The sequence below is a fragment of the Brettanomyces nanus genome, chromosome 1 (genome assembly GCF_011074865.1).
Source record: "Brettanomyces nanus chromosome 1, complete sequence".
NCBI classification, from domain to species: domain Eukaryota; kingdom Fungi; phylum Ascomycota; class Pichiomycetes; order Pichiales; family Pichiaceae; genus Brettanomyces; species Brettanomyces nanus.
In genome coordinates, this window is record NC_052374.1 from 3017249 (window position 1) to 3034954 (window position 17706).

The 17706-nt window shown below is 42.2% G+C and overlaps 10 protein-coding genes and 1 non-coding gene across 11 annotated transcripts; 5 read left to right on the top strand and 6 right to left on the bottom strand.

Moving 5' to 3' along the window:
* Positions 1-211: 211 nt before the first annotated feature.
* FOA43_001414 (uncharacterized protein) lies at positions 212-3286 on the top strand (the record flags this gene model as incomplete). The annotated part of the gene is made up of 2 exons (XM_038921730.1): positions 212-288; positions 334-3286. 2 exons carry the CDS (start codon positions 212-214, stop codon positions 3284-3286), a joined length of 3030 nt encoding a protein of 1009 aa, XP_038777658.1.
* Positions 3287-3342: 56 nt separating this feature from the next.
* On the bottom strand, positions 3343-3993 carry FOA43_001415 (uncharacterized protein; the record flags this gene model as incomplete). The annotated part of the gene is made up of 1 exon (XM_038921731.1): positions 3343-3993. The coding sequence occupies one exon, from the start codon at positions 3991-3993 to the stop codon at positions 3343-3345; it is 651 nt and encodes a 216-aa protein (XP_038777659.1).
* A 562-nt stretch (positions 3994-4555) lies between these two features.
* FOA43_001416 (uncharacterized protein) lies at positions 4556-7824 on the top strand (the record flags this gene model as incomplete). Its single annotated transcript, XM_038921732.1, has 2 exons — positions 4556-5979; positions 6075-7824. 2 exons carry the CDS (start codon positions 4556-4558, stop codon positions 7822-7824), a joined length of 3174 nt encoding a protein of 1057 aa, XP_038777660.1.
* A 325-nt stretch (positions 7825-8149) lies between these two features.
* FOA43_001417 (uncharacterized protein) lies at positions 8150-9070 on the top strand (the record flags this gene model as incomplete). The annotated part of the gene is made up of 1 exon (XM_038921733.1): positions 8150-9070. The coding sequence occupies one exon, from the start codon at positions 8150-8152 to the stop codon at positions 9068-9070; it is 921 nt and encodes a 306-aa protein (XP_038777661.1).
* Positions 9071-9123: 53 nt separating this feature from the next.
* FOA43_001418 (uncharacterized protein) lies at positions 9124-10041 on the bottom strand (the record flags this gene model as incomplete). The annotated part of the gene is made up of 1 exon (XM_038921734.1): positions 9124-10041. One exon carries the CDS (start codon positions 10039-10041, stop codon positions 9124-9126), a length of 918 nt encoding a protein of 305 aa, XP_038777662.1.
* A 330-nt stretch (positions 10042-10371) lies between these two features.
* On the top strand, positions 10372-11292 carry GGC1 (Mitochondrial GTP/GDP carrier protein 1; the record flags this gene model as incomplete). Its single annotated transcript, XM_038921735.1, has 1 exon — positions 10372-11292. One exon carries the CDS (start codon positions 10372-10374, stop codon positions 11290-11292), a length of 921 nt encoding a protein of 306 aa, XP_038777663.1.
* Positions 11293-11422: 130 nt separating this feature from the next.
* FOA43_001420 (uncharacterized protein) lies at positions 11423-12385 on the bottom strand (the record flags this gene model as incomplete). The annotated part of the gene is made up of 1 exon (XM_038921736.1): positions 11423-12385. The coding sequence occupies one exon, from the start codon at positions 12383-12385 to the stop codon at positions 11423-11425; it is 963 nt and encodes a 320-aa protein (XP_038777664.1).
* A 251-nt stretch (positions 12386-12636) lies between these two features.
* FOA43_001421 (uncharacterized protein) lies at positions 12637-14140 on the top strand (the record flags this gene model as incomplete). Its single annotated transcript, XM_038921737.1, has 3 exons — positions 12637-12756; positions 12867-13088; positions 13157-14140. The coding sequence occupies 3 exons, from the start codon at positions 12637-12639 to the stop codon at positions 14138-14140; spliced, it is 1326 nt and encodes a 441-aa protein (XP_038777665.1).
* A 64-nt stretch (positions 14141-14204) lies between these two features.
* FOA43_001422 (uncharacterized protein) lies at positions 14205-15734 on the bottom strand (the record flags this gene model as incomplete). Its single annotated transcript, XM_038921738.1, has 1 exon — positions 14205-15734. One exon carries the CDS (start codon positions 15732-15734, stop codon positions 14205-14207), a length of 1530 nt encoding a protein of 509 aa, XP_038777666.1.
* A 146-nt stretch (positions 15735-15880) lies between these two features.
* FOA43_001423 (uncharacterized protein) lies at positions 15881-16786 on the bottom strand (the record flags this gene model as incomplete). The annotated part of the gene is made up of 2 exons (XM_038921739.1): positions 15881-16740; positions 16783-16786. The coding sequence occupies 2 exons, from the start codon at positions 16784-16786 to the stop codon at positions 15881-15883; spliced, it is 864 nt and encodes a 287-aa protein (XP_038777667.1).
* Positions 16787-17335: 549 nt separating this feature from the next.
* Positions 17336-17407, bottom strand: FOA43_001424. Its single transcript has one exon. It is a non-coding gene; the product is annotated as a tRNA-Met (tRNA).
* Between the last annotated feature and the right edge of the window lie 299 nt (positions 17408-17706).

Here is a 17706-nt window from a genome sequence, read left to right on the forward strand (position 1 = left end):
GTCTGAGGAGTTGACTCATCATTGCATTATTTTATTTCTTTCGCTTTCTCTATCAATTGTACCAATATATCTATTATGTAACTTTTAATATAGCAAATATGAACACAGAAATACAGTGTAAGCGGAAAAAGTTCCTAAATCTGAAAAAGGCGGTGCAATTGAAAGATCTGAAATCCTTATCGTTCTCGGTGTAGGCTATCCTTACTCCTAAATGACCACTTCTTCAAGCAACGGTCAAGAATGGTCTGTTAATGATTCTGAAGTCAATAGGTTGCTTGATGATTTGGAGTGAGAAGGAGAAAAAATTATTCCGACTGATAATGACGAGAGCAGCGATGAGATTAACCAAAAGGATAAGCAGTGTTTGATCGATGTTTTTTCTTCACAATTAGAAGAAGAGCCACTTAAAGCCAGCAGCACCGGTACAAACTCGTTTTTTAAGCAGCCGGTAGCCATCAGTTCTACATTCGAAGAATGGAGGTCGATGAACAACTCGGAGTTTATTACGTTTGTTAATAAGCTTAGTTCTGAACACACAATAAAACATGAGTCCAATGATGCTACCCAAAAAGATTTGATGGGACCAAGTCAGGATGAAACTGAGCAATATAGTTCAGTAGGGTTTAATACTATGGATGAGGATGAGATATTGGGAAAGACCAGCATGAATATGTTGGCGTCTTCTTCTCAGAAGCTTGTGAAAGGTGGTGATCAGGCCCCAAGGTCTCTTGTAGAGCCTTCTCCCGGTGAATCCGATGGACCCAGTGGAGAAATTGCATTTGGTGATTATACAACCTACTTTCAGAATAAACACCTCAAGCAACAGGATCAAGATCGCCAATATGTTGATTTCGTCAGCAAAGCAAGGAATAAGAACTATCCTAAGATATTCAAGGACTGTGTCATTTATGTGAATGGTAAGACTCACCCGGATGTCAGTCAGCTTCATAGAATTATTATTCTTTACGGAGGTAAATTTCTTGCCTTTTTGGGTGCCAAAGGTAATGCTACGCATATCATAGCCGAACAACTAACCCCCAGAAAAAGGATAGAATTTCGTAATTACAAAGTGGTAAATCCAGAATGGATAACTAGAAGTGTTGAAGCCGGAAGGTTACTCTCCTGGGGAGAATTCATGCTTATTAATAATGACTACGGTCAAAAGAAGTTGGAGTTTCCCCAAAAACTGATTTCCTCTGTCATTGAAGAGGCACCGATCGAGGTGTCTCAATTGAATGAGTTCACCAATCCGGACGATCCACTTGAGTCGGCGCCTGAGAATAATGTTGACCCTAGAACTGGCAAAGCTGAAGATTTTGGCCATTTGACAGCCAAGGATCCTAGTTTCCTTCCCAAGTTTTTTGCCAAATCAAGATTACATCATTTGAGTACATGGAAAATGGAGTTACGATCGAAGTTTCTTCAAAAGGCAATAGGAGTACTAAGGGAAAGACTGAAAAATCGACAGAAATCGTCATCGAATGCCAGAAAAGTCATCATCCATGTTGACTTTGACTGTTTTTTTGCAACCGTGTCTGCTTTGAAGCACTCTCCTCCCATTGACATCCATAATCTTCCCGTGTGCGTTACCCACGGAAGTAATGGTTCAGATGTGGCATCCTGCAATTATGTGGCGCGGTCTAAGGGGTGTAAGAATGGAATGTGGCTTGGAAGCGCCAAGAAGCTTTGTCCTAAGTTGATCTGTCTTGACTACAACTTTGATGCTTATGAGCAAATTTCTCAGAGATTTTATGAAACCCTTCTTCAGTTTGATGCGGATTCAATATTACCGGTTAGTGTAGATGAGGCTCTATTGGATGTTACAAGTCTGGCCGAGAACCGGGATTCAATGGATATAATGAAGGATATCAAGCGCAGAGTACTGGAAGATACCGAATGTTCTGTGAGTTGTGGCTGCGGGCCAAACGTATTGTTAGCAAAACTATGCTTAAGGAAAGCGAAGCCTGATGGAATTTACCAAGTGAAGGTGCCTGAAGTCTTGCGATTTATTGAGTCTTTACACTTTAGGGACCTACCTGGTATCGGTTACAGTATCAATAGTAAACTGGAAGAAGATCTTTCTGAGCGGGATGTCACTATTGGACGAGTTCGACAGCTACCGAAGGATAAGTTAATTGGATTGTTTGGAGTTAAGACCGGCACTACGATTTACGAGTACGCAAGAGGTACTGATCTCACTTCCATTGACGTTCTAAGTAATCCCGAGAAGTTTACCAGGAAATCTCTTTCGGTGGATGTTAATTGGGGAATACGATTCGATAATGATTCGCAGGTGGAGGAGTTTCTTACTAGATTGGCCGGGGTTTTAACTGATAGGCTAAAGGAAACCGATGTGAAAGGTTCTTCGCTTTCATTAAAATTGGCTCTACGGCATCCAGAGGCACCTAAAGTACCTCCAAAGTTTTTGGGAATGGGCAGATGTGTGTTTATATCAAAGTCATCAAGATTTGGTGTGGACACAAGAGAATTGGGACTGATAGCCAGCGAGCTAAAGTATCTATGGCGGATATTAGGTGCTGATCCAACCGAGCTAAGAGGTGTAGCTGTAACAATGGGTAGGTTGATTCATGAAACAAATGAGGCAACGAATCAGACGAAGTTGCCTTATAAGAAACTGGATAGGGTGGAGTTCTCTGTACCAGTAGATTCTGTCGGTTTGGCTGTTCCGGCGGCATCGACGAAGACCGCAGATATGCTGCATTCCCCTTCGGCAATTCCTCAAATATCACCAGTAGCACTTGGTCATATCAACTGGGACGTCTTTAAGGAGCTTCCTTTGTCTATCCAACAAGAGATAAAGCAAGAGCTTCGAAGAAGAGACCTCCAGTCAACGCCTCGTAAATCCAGAAGACATTTGAACGACATTGATAATCTATTAGACTCTCCTACCAAGAAGAGGGTTAGACCTAGAACAGAAGTACTGATCACGGAAAGACTCTTAGATACTTCGGCAAGACTCCGATTCCAGGGAATCCCAATTACTCGATTCGAAGAGATCAAGAAGAAGTTGACCACCTGGCTCGATTATACTATTAACGAGAAGAATGGTCCCGATGAAATGGATGTGAATCTGTTCAATGATATGATGTTGAAGTTGTTGGACATTGGAGAACCTTTGAAGTTTAAGGAAATCATCGACGTTTTGGAATTAAGACTGAGTTGCAGAATTGGTAGCGTCGGATACGATATTTGGGGACAGATAATAAAGCAATTGAAGAGGATTTTCCAGGACTTGGACAGCAACGAATTGGTATTTAGGTTTTGAAAATTACAGGTAACTTAAAATATTCATAAATCTATAATCAAGATTACGACAAAGTTTCAGTTTTTAGTCTTGACAATCAAGTCCTTTGGAGCTCTCTGAGCCCACTCGGTCCAAGAGCCGTCGTAGACAGCAATATTCTCAGGAGAGAATCCGGCAAGAATCAAGCCTGTTCTCACTACACAAGCAGTAACACCGGTACCACACATAACAATGATTGGCTTTGATGGATCGATTGACCTCTTAGCGATGACGTGACCCAAGGTAACAGAAGAAAGGAAAGACTTTGTAGGCGTAAGAAGCTCTTCAAATGGAATATTGATGGCACCTGGTACATGCCCAGATGAAAGGCCAGGTCTTGGCTCAGCGGCGGCGCCAGTGAATCTATCGTTGGATCTGGCATCGATCAAGGTATAGTCTTTGCCGATCCTACCCTGTTCAGCAAGATCAAGCAATTGTTCGTAGGAGACGACCTTCGAAGCATCAAAAGAAGCCGTATACTTGGTAGCCTTGTGAGGAGATGGCTTGAAAACTATATCGGTACGTAACCTGTTACGCATCTCGTGAACAACCATGACCAAGTTTGGATCCGAAAAAGACTGTTTGTAGGATGGATATGAGTTCAGAATAAACAATTTTTCCGGGTCGTGGCCAAACACTTCAAACATCCAAGCTGCTCTGCAAACAGAAAAAGATCCCCTGCTGGTCATAGAGCAGTAAAGCGGTTTCATTGGTAATTCCTAAGTCACCAACCTCTCTCTCAAATAACTCTTTGGCTGGAAGCATGTGAGGGAAGGAAGACGTTTTGTCGGATATCTTATCGATATCAAAAACACAGCATTTTATTGAATCTCTCTTTCTGGAATTCATTGTACCCATTTGTAGGAACATTAGGCTTGTACCATGAAGCATCCACTGGAAGTAGAGGATTCTTACTGGCCTTAATTAAGCTCTCTACTTCAGCTGGAGCCACAGTAGAGAGAAATCTTATCCGAATCATAGCATTGGAACGAGGGATTTTTTGGAAAGAAGAGAGAGCATTCTATTGTATGGCCGTAGGGGAGGGTGAAAGAAGTGAGGTTGGAGTTAGTCTCGGTAAGTAAGTCTTAGATAGTGGGTTTCCAGTAAGTCACAAGGAATTTTTTGTCGCGTCGATGAGTCGATAGAATCAATGCTGGGAGACCAGACGAGTTTATAAGATCACTGGACATATTGAAAGGGTTTGTTGGCCTCGTTTCTTTCTATTTATTTACGGTGTCATAGCCATTTAGTATGAGCTCTCCCGGTAAGAAACGAGAAAACTCGATGTCTTCGGAAGAGGGTCCTGAGGATGTATTGGGTGGACAGATTGGAATGTTTGATTTCAACCAGCTGTTCGATGGTAGTACCAAGCATGCCGAGGATGCCTTGGACTTCAGTGATGAGGATGAATTGGCTGAAGAGAATCTCTCCGGTGAGAGTAAACAGATTGATGGGCGTGCTGTTTCTGTTGAACCTGGCGTCGACAACGACAGCGACAACGACAGCGACAAAGACAGCGACAACGACAATGATAACAAGGGTGTTAAGGGCGACAATGTTGATGACGACAATGGTGAGGACGACGATCTCATGAAAGAGCTTGAAATGGAAGGAATGCAGGGGGTTCAAGAAGACGGAGGGGACATGGAGGAGATTTCAGGTGGTTTGTTTGGTAATAGTTTTCCAGGTGCGCAATCCATTCAGCAGGATTTACTAGGCGAAGAGGAGGATCATCCGAATCAAGAAAGTCATATTAATAATCGTTCTGATCTTAGTAAAGAGGAACAGCAAGCTTTGGATGAAATGATAAGAGAGAAGAGAAAGGAGAACAATCGAAAACTTCTACATGTGTTTTATCCCTCCTTCCGTTCCGGAAAGCCAATCAAGATGCAAACTCTTTTCCCTATTGCTCCTTTGGATTTTCCCTATCAACAGCCACCTCGTGTTAAGAGACCCTTGATCCCCACAAAGATGAGGTTTGAGATTCAGTCGGATTCAAGAAAATCCTTCCGTCTGACAAGCAAGCAAATATCTAGCAAGCAGTCTAGAAGAGGTGTTCTGTCTCTACAAGAGCCTCGTCTAGTGGAGATCACCGACGAAGATTTGCAATATGGCAAAGATGTGAATGATGCGGGTGCAGATAAGCGCCGTCATCATCGCTACAAAGAAAAGAGACCTCTTTCCGCATATGACAAAGATTTGGTTCTGGCAACGGCAGATTGGGATGACGATGCCATTTTGGAAGGTCCAAAAAGAAAGATTTCTCGTACTAAAAATATTGATATTGATGACTGGGATGAAGGTGAGAACTGTCAATTGATTCTCGACGGTCTGTTGGATTTGGATTCGATCAATTTGAGGCTCGATTCTAATGATCCAGGCCTTTTATTGGAGGATAGGGAGAAGAAGAGACAGCTGATGCAGCAAAATCGTGATCATGTGGTACATGCAGAGATACCACTTACATCCTCGGCATTAGAAAAGAGGTTCAATATATCCAACGATTCATCCTATGACATTCTCAAAAAGAACTATCACACGAAGGTGCGTTCCACAATTGGTAATCTTACCATTGAGCATGCACCTCCCGCCTTACGTTTACAGTCGCCGTTCTACCCTGTCAAACCTGCTTCAAGAAGTCTCAGAATGTTTCATAGGCCTCAGTTTTCAGTCAGGTCCAACACAACCATGCTTTTCTCAAAGCCAAAGACGAGGAAGAGAAAAGAAAAGACCGTGGCAAGGATGCTGCTCAACTTCTACCGCATACTAGCAATCTTACCACTGGAGATTCAGCACAGTTGTTCTTTATGGAGTACTCGGAAGAGAATCCTATTGCTCTTAACAAGCCTGGCATGTGTTCCAAGTTGATCAACTACTATAGAAAAGTGTCTGAGGGAGATTCTTCACGTCCCAAGTTACCCATTGGTGAGACCCATGTATTGGGGCTTGAAGATAGATCCCCATTTTGGAATTTTGGATCTATCGAAAGGGGCAATATTGTTCCCACTTTATATAATCAGATGGTGAGAGCTCCTATTTTCAAGCATGATGCAGCGTCAACCGATTTTCTTTTAGTGAGAAGTGCCGGTGCTGGAATGTCTCAACGGTATTTCCTCAGAGCCGTTAATAATTTGTTTACTGTGGGGCAAACTTTCCCAGCGGTGGAAGTACCTGGACCGCATTCACGTAAAGTGTCTGCCATCTCGAAGAATAGGCTTAAGATGATTGTTTACAGAATTCTCAATGCCGACGAGCATCGCAGATTACTTGTTAAAGATATCTCGCGTCATTTCCCAGAGCATACGGATATGCAGAACAGACAGAGATTGAAAGAGTTTATGGAATATCAGCGTAGTGGAGAAGATCAAGGTTTCTGGAAAGTGAAGGCTCACGAAAAAGTCCCGGGATTTATAGGTACTAGAGCGATGATCTCACCTGAAGATATCTGTCTTCTGGAATCGATGCAGAGTGCTCAGCAGCGGTTTGATGATGTGGAATCCTTTCGTCGTGAGAGGTTATTATCATTTGAAGGAGGTGAAGGTGACAAGGAGAAGCATCAGAAGGAAGCAATGCATGCGGAAGAGACGCAGTTGATGGAATTGGCGCCTTGGAATACTACACGTAATTTCATCCAGGCTACACAGGGCAAGGCGATGCTTCAAATCCACGGTCAGGGAGATCCATCTAGTCGTGGCGATGCCTTTTCGTTCTTGAAGATATCTATGAAGGGAGGCTTTTTGAAGAACGTAGAAAGTGAAGTGGGTACGCCTATTACTCCAAATGGAGGAGGTGGTGGTAAAAGGGGAGATAAAGCAAGCAATGCAGCATCGCATTCTTATAATGTTGCCGAGCAGCAGAAGCTGTATGATGAAGAGATTTCAAAGGTATGGTACCGTCAACAGAGAGTTCTGAGCTCGCCTGGAAATCATCCTGGAAAACCAAGAGTAGTAGATGATGAAGAAATGAAAGATGATCAATATATGCGTATAGCTAACCAAGAGGTGAATAAGGAGGTGGATGAAAAGCCCAGATATTTAAAGATTACCCGAATGGTTAGAAACGGCTACGGTATATTGGAGAGACGAGTGGAGATAGTAAGGGATCCTAAAGTGGTAGAGCTGTATGTTAGAAGAAAACAAGCTCTGCTATTGGAGGATCCTACAGAGCTTGATAGTAATAGCCTTGTGTTGACCAATGATGCAGAGGAGAACTTGAAGGTGAAGAAACGGTTGGAGGAAGAATTGGCCAAGTTACAGAAGCAGCACGAGAAGAAGAAGAAGAAATCCCCTGGTATTACAGCAGCCAACATCGACTCAGAAGGAAGAATCAGTGGAAAGGGTATCGGAAAAGGAAAATCCACAAGCCGTCGGTGTGCTACGTGTGGTATGTTGGGACATATTAGAACAAACAAGTCATGTCCATTGTACTATACAATTCATAACAAGTCGAACCCTAACTATGTTCCTGGAAGTGAGAAGAGTGCACACTTGATGACGATAGCTCAGGAAGCCAAGAAATAAAGCCAGTTAGGGAGAAATATATAAAATTGAAGTGTACATTATTAAAGGATAAAATAAAAACTCACAGTGTCTAAGATTTCTCGTCTACTTATATCGAGCCGGGTTTTTTGCTGTCAAGATAGTTTTGCTTACAGGCTCTCATCCTACTTCAGCTTCATTTCACCATGGACCAACGCCGAAACCTTCTCAGAAGTTTTGATGCGTTTCGTAAGTATATCAGTATTATTTCACTCAGCTCGTTATTGTAGTTACTAACCCCATACAAGCAAAAATTCCTCCTTCGAGCCAGGTGAGAACCACCAGGGGGTCGGTAACATCTATCGGCATGTACATGTTTCTATTCTTTATGATATGGGTGGAAGTGGGAGGATACCTTGACGGATTCATCGACCATCAATTCACCGTCGATGATGTGATTCGTAAAGATCTCAAGCTCAATTTGGATATCGCCGTGGCCATGCCATGCAAATATGTTAACGCTAATGTGAGAGATTCTACGCAGGATCGGATACTTGCTGCTGAAAAGCTCAACTTTGAGGGAATTTCTGATCAGGTGCCTGAATGGTACTTTCAGACAAAAAAGAAGGTGTATACGCCCCAACTAGAGGACGTTCTAGCCAATTCAGTGGAGGCCAGGTTCTTTACAGAGGGTCAGCACATCAACGTGGAGATGCCATTTTGCCGAATTTTTGGTACCATCCCAATCAATCGAGTTCAGGGAGAGTTCCATATTACTGCCAAAGGGTATGCCTATCCTGATAGAACTATGGCTCCCGAGGCATCGTTCAACTTTACACATTTCATCTCTGAGTTCTCCTTTGGAGATTTTTTCCCCTACTTGGACAATCCGTTAGATATGACATATAAAGTCACAGATGAAAAGAGGCATTCTTATCATTATAAGTTGGACATCATTCCAACCATGTATAAGAAATTGGGTCTGGAGATCGACACTACTCAGTATGCAATGTCTATGTTTGAGACTACTGAAAGATACATGCCGGGCATATTTTTCCGGTACGACTTTGATCCTATCAAAATGATTGTGGCGGAAAGAAGGTTGTCCTTCTGGCATTTCTTCGTCAAGCTGGTGACCATTATTGGAGGAATCTGGATCATGACCAAGTGGATATATAGAGGAATTGAGAAGCTTATTTTGTTGGCCTTTGGTAAGGAGTTTGCCAGAAGAGGTGAGGAGAAGAAAAAAGGAGGATTACTAGATTCTGATGAGTTTGAAAAGATATAGTAAGGCATACGTACAGTTTATTTCTATATTTTGATATAAATTATACAGTCAGTTCAAAAGTTTTTGGGCTTCTGTTCAAAGCCAACACCTGGAACCACCTCGGTAAATCTATAGTATTCATCGTCGTCGAAAGTGATGATATCCCAATATTTGAACACCATCATAATGCAGAACATAGCGCTCAAACTGCTGAATACAGTACCATCCACGTAATGTTTAAGGCCTTCACAGATCTGTTGACTCAGCGAATATAGTAAAGCCTGGGAAGCAGCGAAAAAGAAAACGGCCAAACTCAAGGCGCCTAATGCCCACCAATTAATAACCAACATAAAGAAGCATATAAATAGTTGGGAAAGGAGCCATAGCACAAGCATAAGAGGGTTGATAATAAAGAAAAGAACAAAGAGCGCCGTTGTCTTTGATGGTCCTAAGCCTGAAACAGCCTTGGTAAAGGTGAAAAGTGGTATGATATAATTGACGATAAAGATGCCAACGGCTGAAACATAGAGTGCCACCATCGCTCGAGTGGAGCCATCTTCCCAGAAACCAAAACCGGAAATTCCAGAAAACAAAAGGGCCCAATAACTTGTGGCAGAAGTTGCAAGCTGTAGACTAACAAAATATGCATATGAAGAAGAGCCTGGAGGTGATACCCCAGTGTCCACTATAAGCGAAGCTATAGTATTGGCTATAAGAGACCAGAAAAAGAAGAGCATTTCACGTCTAGCCACGGAAGTATATCGAAGTCTGACCAGATATACAATAAGCAATAATATAATAAGAATGGCCATTCTGATGAAGGCAGTACCTATCTCAAAGATCAAGGTGTTGGCTAACGTCACAGTTCGAGCATAGCATTTGGGAAGAACCCCCGATAAAGGACTGTTGGACGGATCATTGAGCGGCTCAGTTAACGCACATAACGCCAAAGGCGTTCTCTTACAGATTTCAGAAAAATCCCCAAATGTCATTTGATATGAGGATTTATAGAGCGTTTTTAGAGCAGAAGAGTGTCGGTATCAGTTGCAAGCTCAGTTGGAGATATCAATCTACGTCTCAAACAAATAAATTAAGTGTGTTTATATATTTCCAAATAAGGAAGTTTGAGGATATTCTCATACGCCACAAACTATAAATAAAATTTTTTTCGTCTGGACGAAAAGAGTAATTGTGAAAAATAGCGCTTAGAGAGGAATCAAAAGGAAAAGTACGGGAACATATCTTGTGGACATAACTATCTCTCTCTACATCGTTCTATTGTTCGTGTTCGTTTGTCCTATTATTCTCTCAACCTTTTTAAAATGAGTTCCGGAGATAAGAAACAATCAGGTCTTGCCAGAGTTTTGGGATCGGCATCCGCCGGTGTCTGTGAAATAGGTGTGTTCCATCCAATCGATACTATCACCAAAAGAATGATGAGTAACCAAACCAGAGTCACCACAGCTTCTAAGTTGAACCAGGTGATATTCAGGGATATGGCTGAGGCTCCAATCGGTAAGAGATTGCTTTCACTTTATCCTGGATTAGGTTATGCTGCTTGCTACAAGATTCTTCAGAGAGTCTACAAGTACGGTGGACAACCGTTTGTTAAAGAGTATCTCACTTCCAACTACAAGGAGAACTTCGACAATATGTTTGGTACTCATACTGGTAAGGCTATGCTTTCTGCCACTGCTGGTTCGATAATTGGTATCGGTGAAGTGTTCCTATTACCATTGGACGTGATGAAGATCAAGAGTCAAACCAACCCTGAAGCTTTTAAAGGTAGGGGTTTCCTCAAGATTATGCAGGATGAGGGCCTAAATAACTTGTATAAAGGCTGGGGATGGACTGTTGCAAGAAATATTCCTGGTTCCTTTGCCTTGTTTGGTGGTAACACCTTTGCTAAGGAGTACATCTTCCATTTGAAAGACCACAACTCTGCTTCTATGGCCCAGAACTTTGGTGCTTCTATTTGTGGTGCCTGTGCTTCTTTAATTGTTTCCGCTCCTTTGGATGTCGTCAAGACTCGTATTCAGAACAAAAACTTTGACTCTCAGGAAACTGGCTGGACCATCGTCAAAAACATGATGAAGCAAGAAGGTGTGACATCTTTTTTCAAAGGTTTGACTCCCAAGTTGTTGACTACTGGTCCCAAGTTAGTCTTTTCCTTTGCAATGGCTCAGACTTTGATTCCCGCCTTTGATAGAGCCTTGGCACCTAAGCCTAAGAGAAATGACTGATTCACCAGCCTTTCGTTTTTCTTCTTGTTCAACTTGTACATATGCAAATAAACGTGAAACCTTATATCTTTTATTTACATGTAGCTTACAAATAAACGTGAAACCTTATATCCTTTATTTACATGTAGTTTCACTGCTGCTTTGCCTCTCTATCTTTCAACATCTCATTCTGTAGCTCTTGGAGTTTCTTCTGTTTCTTCTCTGCTTCTTGTTTCATCTGTAGTTTCTTTTCCCGTTGGAACTTCTCTGCAGTATCATGCACTTCATCATTGAAACCGCTCATAGTGTCTTGAACGACCTCATATGATGGTCCTTTATTAACGTTACCCAAAATGATATCCTTGAGACTACTTTCAAAGTCTATCGTGGTAGGCATAGTTCCCAATCTGTCCGGACTTATATTAAGAAGCTTGTTGATCTCCTTCAATTTTCTTTCACTAAAGGCTTCGTCCACAAGTAGGTGTAGCTTTGATTCCGTTATAGCAAAATCGCTGGAGGCATTGTACAATTCCATCAATTTGATCGATCTCTCTTCTTTCACCTTCATTTCCTGTGCAAGTCTATTGGCTTTTCTTTTCAATTTCAATGCCTCTTTATCTTCCTCGCTTCTAGGCTTAATTAGTGGTCCTTCTAGATAGCTTTCCACTGTTGGAACTGTGTACAACTCGGCCTTAGATTTCTCTAGTCTTTGTGCCTCTTCTGCAATCTTCTTTCTTTCTCCTGACATCTTCTTCTGGTACTCCTCACGTTTCTCTAATCTCTTCACTTCACCTTCGTATGACTCTTTTAAAAACTGTCTTCTAATTTCTGCGTTTTTAATCTTGAACCTCTGTGCCTCAGGCATATGGTCCACATCCTCTCTTGAATACAGCTTTTTTGGCTTTGCCGCCGTTTTCTTTAACCTCTGTTCTGGTGTAAATACTTTAGGGCGAATCAAATTTCTTGTAGTTCCCTTAGGGTGTATGATACCATCTACATATCCCGTGTCCTCTGCCTTAACATACACCTGATGCTTGTAAGGCTGCTTGAAAATTTGTCTTGGTTTCGGGAGAATACCAGACTTGCCTCCAAATTTCAATGCTCCCTTTCCCATGTCTAAAGCAAAACCGGACCTACGTGAAGCTGATAGTTGATGAGCTCGCTAGCTAGCTAGCTCTTGTTTCAAGGATTCTACTACGCCTGATAAAAAAATTTTTAAGTTGGGTGAGTTAAAAAGCAGAAGGATGCGCAATTGTTGTGGTGTAAGGATGAATGGTTCGGTAGGAGCCCTGAATCTTAAGACCTATTGTGAACTGGTGGTGATTTCTGGTCGGTTCTATTAGTTCTGTGGCACCTCTTTACTATATGGACTCGCCGTATCTGTCGGAAAGGCAGTTAACTGAATTGCATAAATCCATTGTTCAGTATCTTGGATCTAAAGCAGATCGGGACTCCGATAATGATTACACATTACTTGACTATCTAGTAAACAAGTTAGTTGGACTGGACAGCTACAAAGAATATCAGGACAAGCTCTTATCAACCATCCCTCTAATTATCTTGAGAAGAAATGGTCGACGGTATTAAATTTACAGAAGAAAATATACGAGCTCGAAAAGCAATTACAGGAACAGACTAAGATCATCGAAGATTATGATACACTACTCCAGAATGGTAACGGCAGTACTGTCACCAGGGATAAATATCATTGGTTTCCCAAGAGGGTGCGCGCTACACTCAGGTATCATCAGGCATCTGTTACTGCTCTGGCTTTTCATCCATACAACCCAATACTGGTAACGGCTGGCCAGGACGGAGTTATAGCAGTGTGGAACTTACTAGATATGTCAGAGCCCGAGAAAATCATACGCAATGCCCATTCTAGGACCATCAACAGTCTTTGCTTTCAGCATACAGCCACTTCAGTGACTCGTCTGTTTATCTTGCGTCTGCTTCTTCTGATTTACTGGTTAAGATTTGGGATCTCAATAGCACCGCTTACAATGTACCTATCCGTACCCTTTCGGGCCATAGTCATCTCGTTTCTGCTGCACTCTTCAGTAAGATCGATCCTTCTAAACTAGTAACCTCGTCAAGAGATTGCACGATCAAAGTGTGGGATGTGACTTCCGGTTGGTGTATCAAGACTATTCAAGGCCATTCGGACTGGGTGAGAAATCTCGACTTGGTGTCAGACTCTGAAGGTGATGAGTTTTTACTCAGTTGTTCCAACGACCAGTCCGTACGATTGACTCATCTAAACTCTGGCACTGGTATAGGGCTTTGCATAGGACATGAGCAGGTCGTTGAGGACGTTGTATTCATACCATTGCAAAGGGAGACTAAGGAGATTGATGATCCACTCTACTTAAAGTTGAACTACAAATACTGTGCCAGTTGCGGTCGTGATAATCTTATCAAAATTTGGAAATTGCCTCTACCAGATCTGACTACTGGTGTTCCTAGGCCTAGTGCTGATCCCAGAGGTAAGCTGGTATATCAAATTGAAGGACATACCACTTGGGTGCGTAAATTAGCTATTCATCCCAACGGTCAATTTCTTGTCAGCTGTTCTGACGACAAGACCATCAAGTTCTGGGATTTGAAGTCAATTTTCAGTGCAATCGAAGGGGGATCGGTAGATGCCTCTGCATCCGGCGGAATTCGTCCAACTGTCATCTTGAAAGATCATGAGAATTTTGTCAACGTGATTCGATTCGCAGATCCAGTGCTTGCTGATGACTACGCGAAGTTTGCCCACAGTACTGATGAGAAGGACCAACACAAAGCCAAGAAACTGCTAGCTCAGGGAATTAGGTGCTATCTCGCCAGCGGGTCTGCCGACAACACCGTCAAAGTATGGGTGTAGCGAATAGTATGATAGTATACTAGTAACAATATAATATAGACTTAATGACAATGCATCGGTGATGTCAATCCCAGAAGTGAGGCTCTGTCCTCTTGTATTCTTCTTCTCCATACTCCTCGTTCGTGGTAATCGGTGCAATCTTTTCCCACCAAAGAAGTGCACATCTCTTAGAACAAAAATTACGCTTGATGGGGATGAGACTGCAATCTTTGAAGTCCCACCATTCCATCAATTCGGCCACCGATTCTACTACTATATTCTTGCAATAACCGCATGTTTCTCCATTTGTCTTGTGTATCAACGCCTTAATGGCCATCTTATACATTCTCTCGTGCGTAGTATCCTTCCATTTCATAATCTCTGATTGGGAAATAAGGTATTCAGAAATTCTTCTCGACGCAAGTTCACTTAATTTGGGACACCATGAGGTATGCTTCATGGCATACTCCTGCTCCCTAGTGTGATCCTCGTCAGGTTGGGTGTGGTGGAGAGTCCAAAAATTGGCCTCTTTCGTGGAAAAAGTGTTTTCCTGCAAAGACGATAAGTTTCTGGACAACTTGATGGCAGTAATTGCCGTTCCACTGATTAGTTTGTCCTTGGTGATCCATCTCAACTCTCCAGTATACCTAATTTCCTTACCGAACTCATGAAACTCTGTATCCTGTAGCGGTTCTACCTTATGAACCTCTTGGCATGCCACTTCTCTTGCCTCGATAAGTTGATTGGGTCTTATCGTAAGCACCTCCAAATGATCCAAATTAAGAATAGTATGAGGGAAGAATTTGATCTTATTCTGCGCAATGTTGATATTCCTCAAAGATTTGGCGTGTCCTATAGCGCTCGGAACACGAGCAATCTTGTTGTTTCGAAGCACAAGTATTTCAAGACCTCCAATTTCAAAGATCTTGGGTGAAATAGACCGAAGTTCGTTATTGGATGCAAATAATTGTAGGCATGGCGGAGTGATTTCTCCCTTTCTGTTGAAGATAACCAAGTCTCGAAAATCGTTGATCTGTTCAGGCAATGACTTGAGGCCATATCTGTCCAGATCGAGCATGTAAGCTTCATAGATTTCCCTATTGGGATCGCGTTCGAACGTCCGTGTGATGACTTCTGAGGCTCTGTTGAGTGTTTCTGTAGAGTTCTGCACAACAAAAAAAGTTGGGTCATCGTATAAACTTGGTCTATATCCCATAGGAAAAGTATCATCAGCAAGTTTAATCCCATATACTTTACCCTCTCGATCAAGAGCAAGGTCGTTTCCTGGCGTGAGTTTTTGGAGCCGATGGAGAGACCCCAAAGAAGTATCAGAGCTCGGTGTAGTATGAATGGTTCCATTCTGTGGTTTATGCAACTTCTGGAGATAAGGTAATTTGGTGGTGTCTAAGCAAGAGGAAGAAGAACTATAGGGTAAAGATGAAGTCTCTGAGTACGGATCAGATGAAGGTGTGACCGTAGGTATATCGAACAGATCATCCATCGCATCTAATTCAGATCCTCTGTTGGTGACGACAGTAGAAAGAACGATTGAATGGGGATTCGTCAATTCATCTATTCGAGATCTGTCGTATGCCAAGGGAAGCAATGGTGACATCTCTAGAGAAGAAGAGAAAGATCATTTTCGCGGTTCAATTAGATACTTCTGAACGCGTTGAGAAGACACACACGTACGCGCCATTCCATAACATAAGAAACATAATGCATAATCAATATAATGTAAAGATAATCAGTTTAGAAAAGTTATATATCTACAATTCGAGGTTTGGTGAAGATGACAGCGCAAGTGAGTCGTCTTTGGTGCTCGTGTCTTTGGTGCTCGTTTCTCTGGTGCTCGTCTCTCTGATGCTCGTGAGGAATGCTATTGGCTGCCGTTGTGCTTTGTTCTTCTGCAGCTTCCGGCTTGGGAATCGGACGATACTCCTGTAACCACTCAGTTTCATTTCTTTGATCATTGTCACCTTCACTGAAATGTCTCCGTATATGCTTATCTGAATTTTGATTATGGGGATGGTGGTGATGATGATGACGATGATGATGATGGAGATGGTGCTCGGCATCCTGATCACTACTCTCGGTCAATGAGCTCAACACCGAGTTGTCAAGCCAGTTAATACTCTCGCGCCTCTGCCTTTCTACCTTACTGTCGATCTCTTTAAAAGGATCGTAAGGTCCAGACAAATCAGGTAAGGTGTCCTCACCAAACGAAGATCGATCTGCAATAATTGTTGTGGTATCAAAAAGAGAATCTTCGTCTAGCGGATCGTCTGGGTCACCAACACTAAACAAGTCGTATTCGTCTTGGGGTTCTTGTGTTGCTGCTAACCCTGGTATCTCTGCTGCCCCTGGTGTCTCTGCTCCCCATGGTGTCTCTGGTGCCCCTGGTGTCCCTGTTGTCTCTTGACCTTCCACATTTGAATGCTCAGACGTCGCCTTGATTGTATAGCTGCTAAGAGACTTTGTTAGTCTCTCAACCTCTTCATCAACTAGAGCATCTCTCTTCTTCCTAAAGTACACCAAGGAACCCATCATCGGAAATGAACCCTTGAGAACTTTTGTTTCTTCCCCTTTATCATCGTCCTCCTCCTCCTCCCCTTGCTCGCCTATGAATTCCCTTAAGACTGGAGGCCCCCTACAGGAAACACTCATCGGATAACTATACCGTCTTCGTATTGATGGTTGATCCTTTACCACTAAAGAAACTCTATTGCATTTAAGCCGTGCTTTTTCCATAAGGTATGGATGGGAATGATTAAATAAGTTATTGCGTAAAAGAAGAAGTGCAATTCAAATTTAATTGATCAGCTTTTATATAATTCGATTTACGTTATACTAAACAGTGTGGCTCGGAATGATACACAAAGCCGCATCTTCCTCAATCACGAGAATAGGATCCATTCTTTTTCAACAAAAACTACTCGTTCGTTGGAGACGAGCTCGAATATCCAGTTTGATGTATGTAACGCGGTATAACTACCCCGCAGTGATGACCCCAAATGGGAAAACGATGTGGTACACTGCGGCCTTTGATTTTTAGTCTCATGGGGTGACTCGTGTCAGAGCTTATTTGTACGGCTACATTTCTTGTCTAGACCACTCTGACAGACCGAACCTAGTTATATTCAAGGGATTTGAACGTTTGTCACTACGATAGTTATAAAAAAAGGAATGACAAACAGTTTCTGCTTGCATTTTTAATAGCACCGGCTGGTTTCGATCCAGCGACATCAGGGTTATGAGCCCTGCGCGCTTCCACTGCGCCACGGTGCTTTTTCCTTGGTATTTTTGTCTTTGCTCTTCTAAGATACCAAAATCAAGATATCATTCAAAGACTCCTTTTACATTTATTCTGCTTCCAGAAAAATTTAAACTAAAAGCTAAGTATTAGACTATATTAAATTTATGTGATGAATATAAGGGAGAACTGAAGGCACTAAAAAGTATCATTCTTTGAAATTGGTATAAGTATGAAGAAAACTTGATGCAAGAACATTTTGAATGGATAAGAAGATATTAATCGATAAACTTTATATAGAAGTATTGACCCCAATAAGTTGCCGTACTTAACT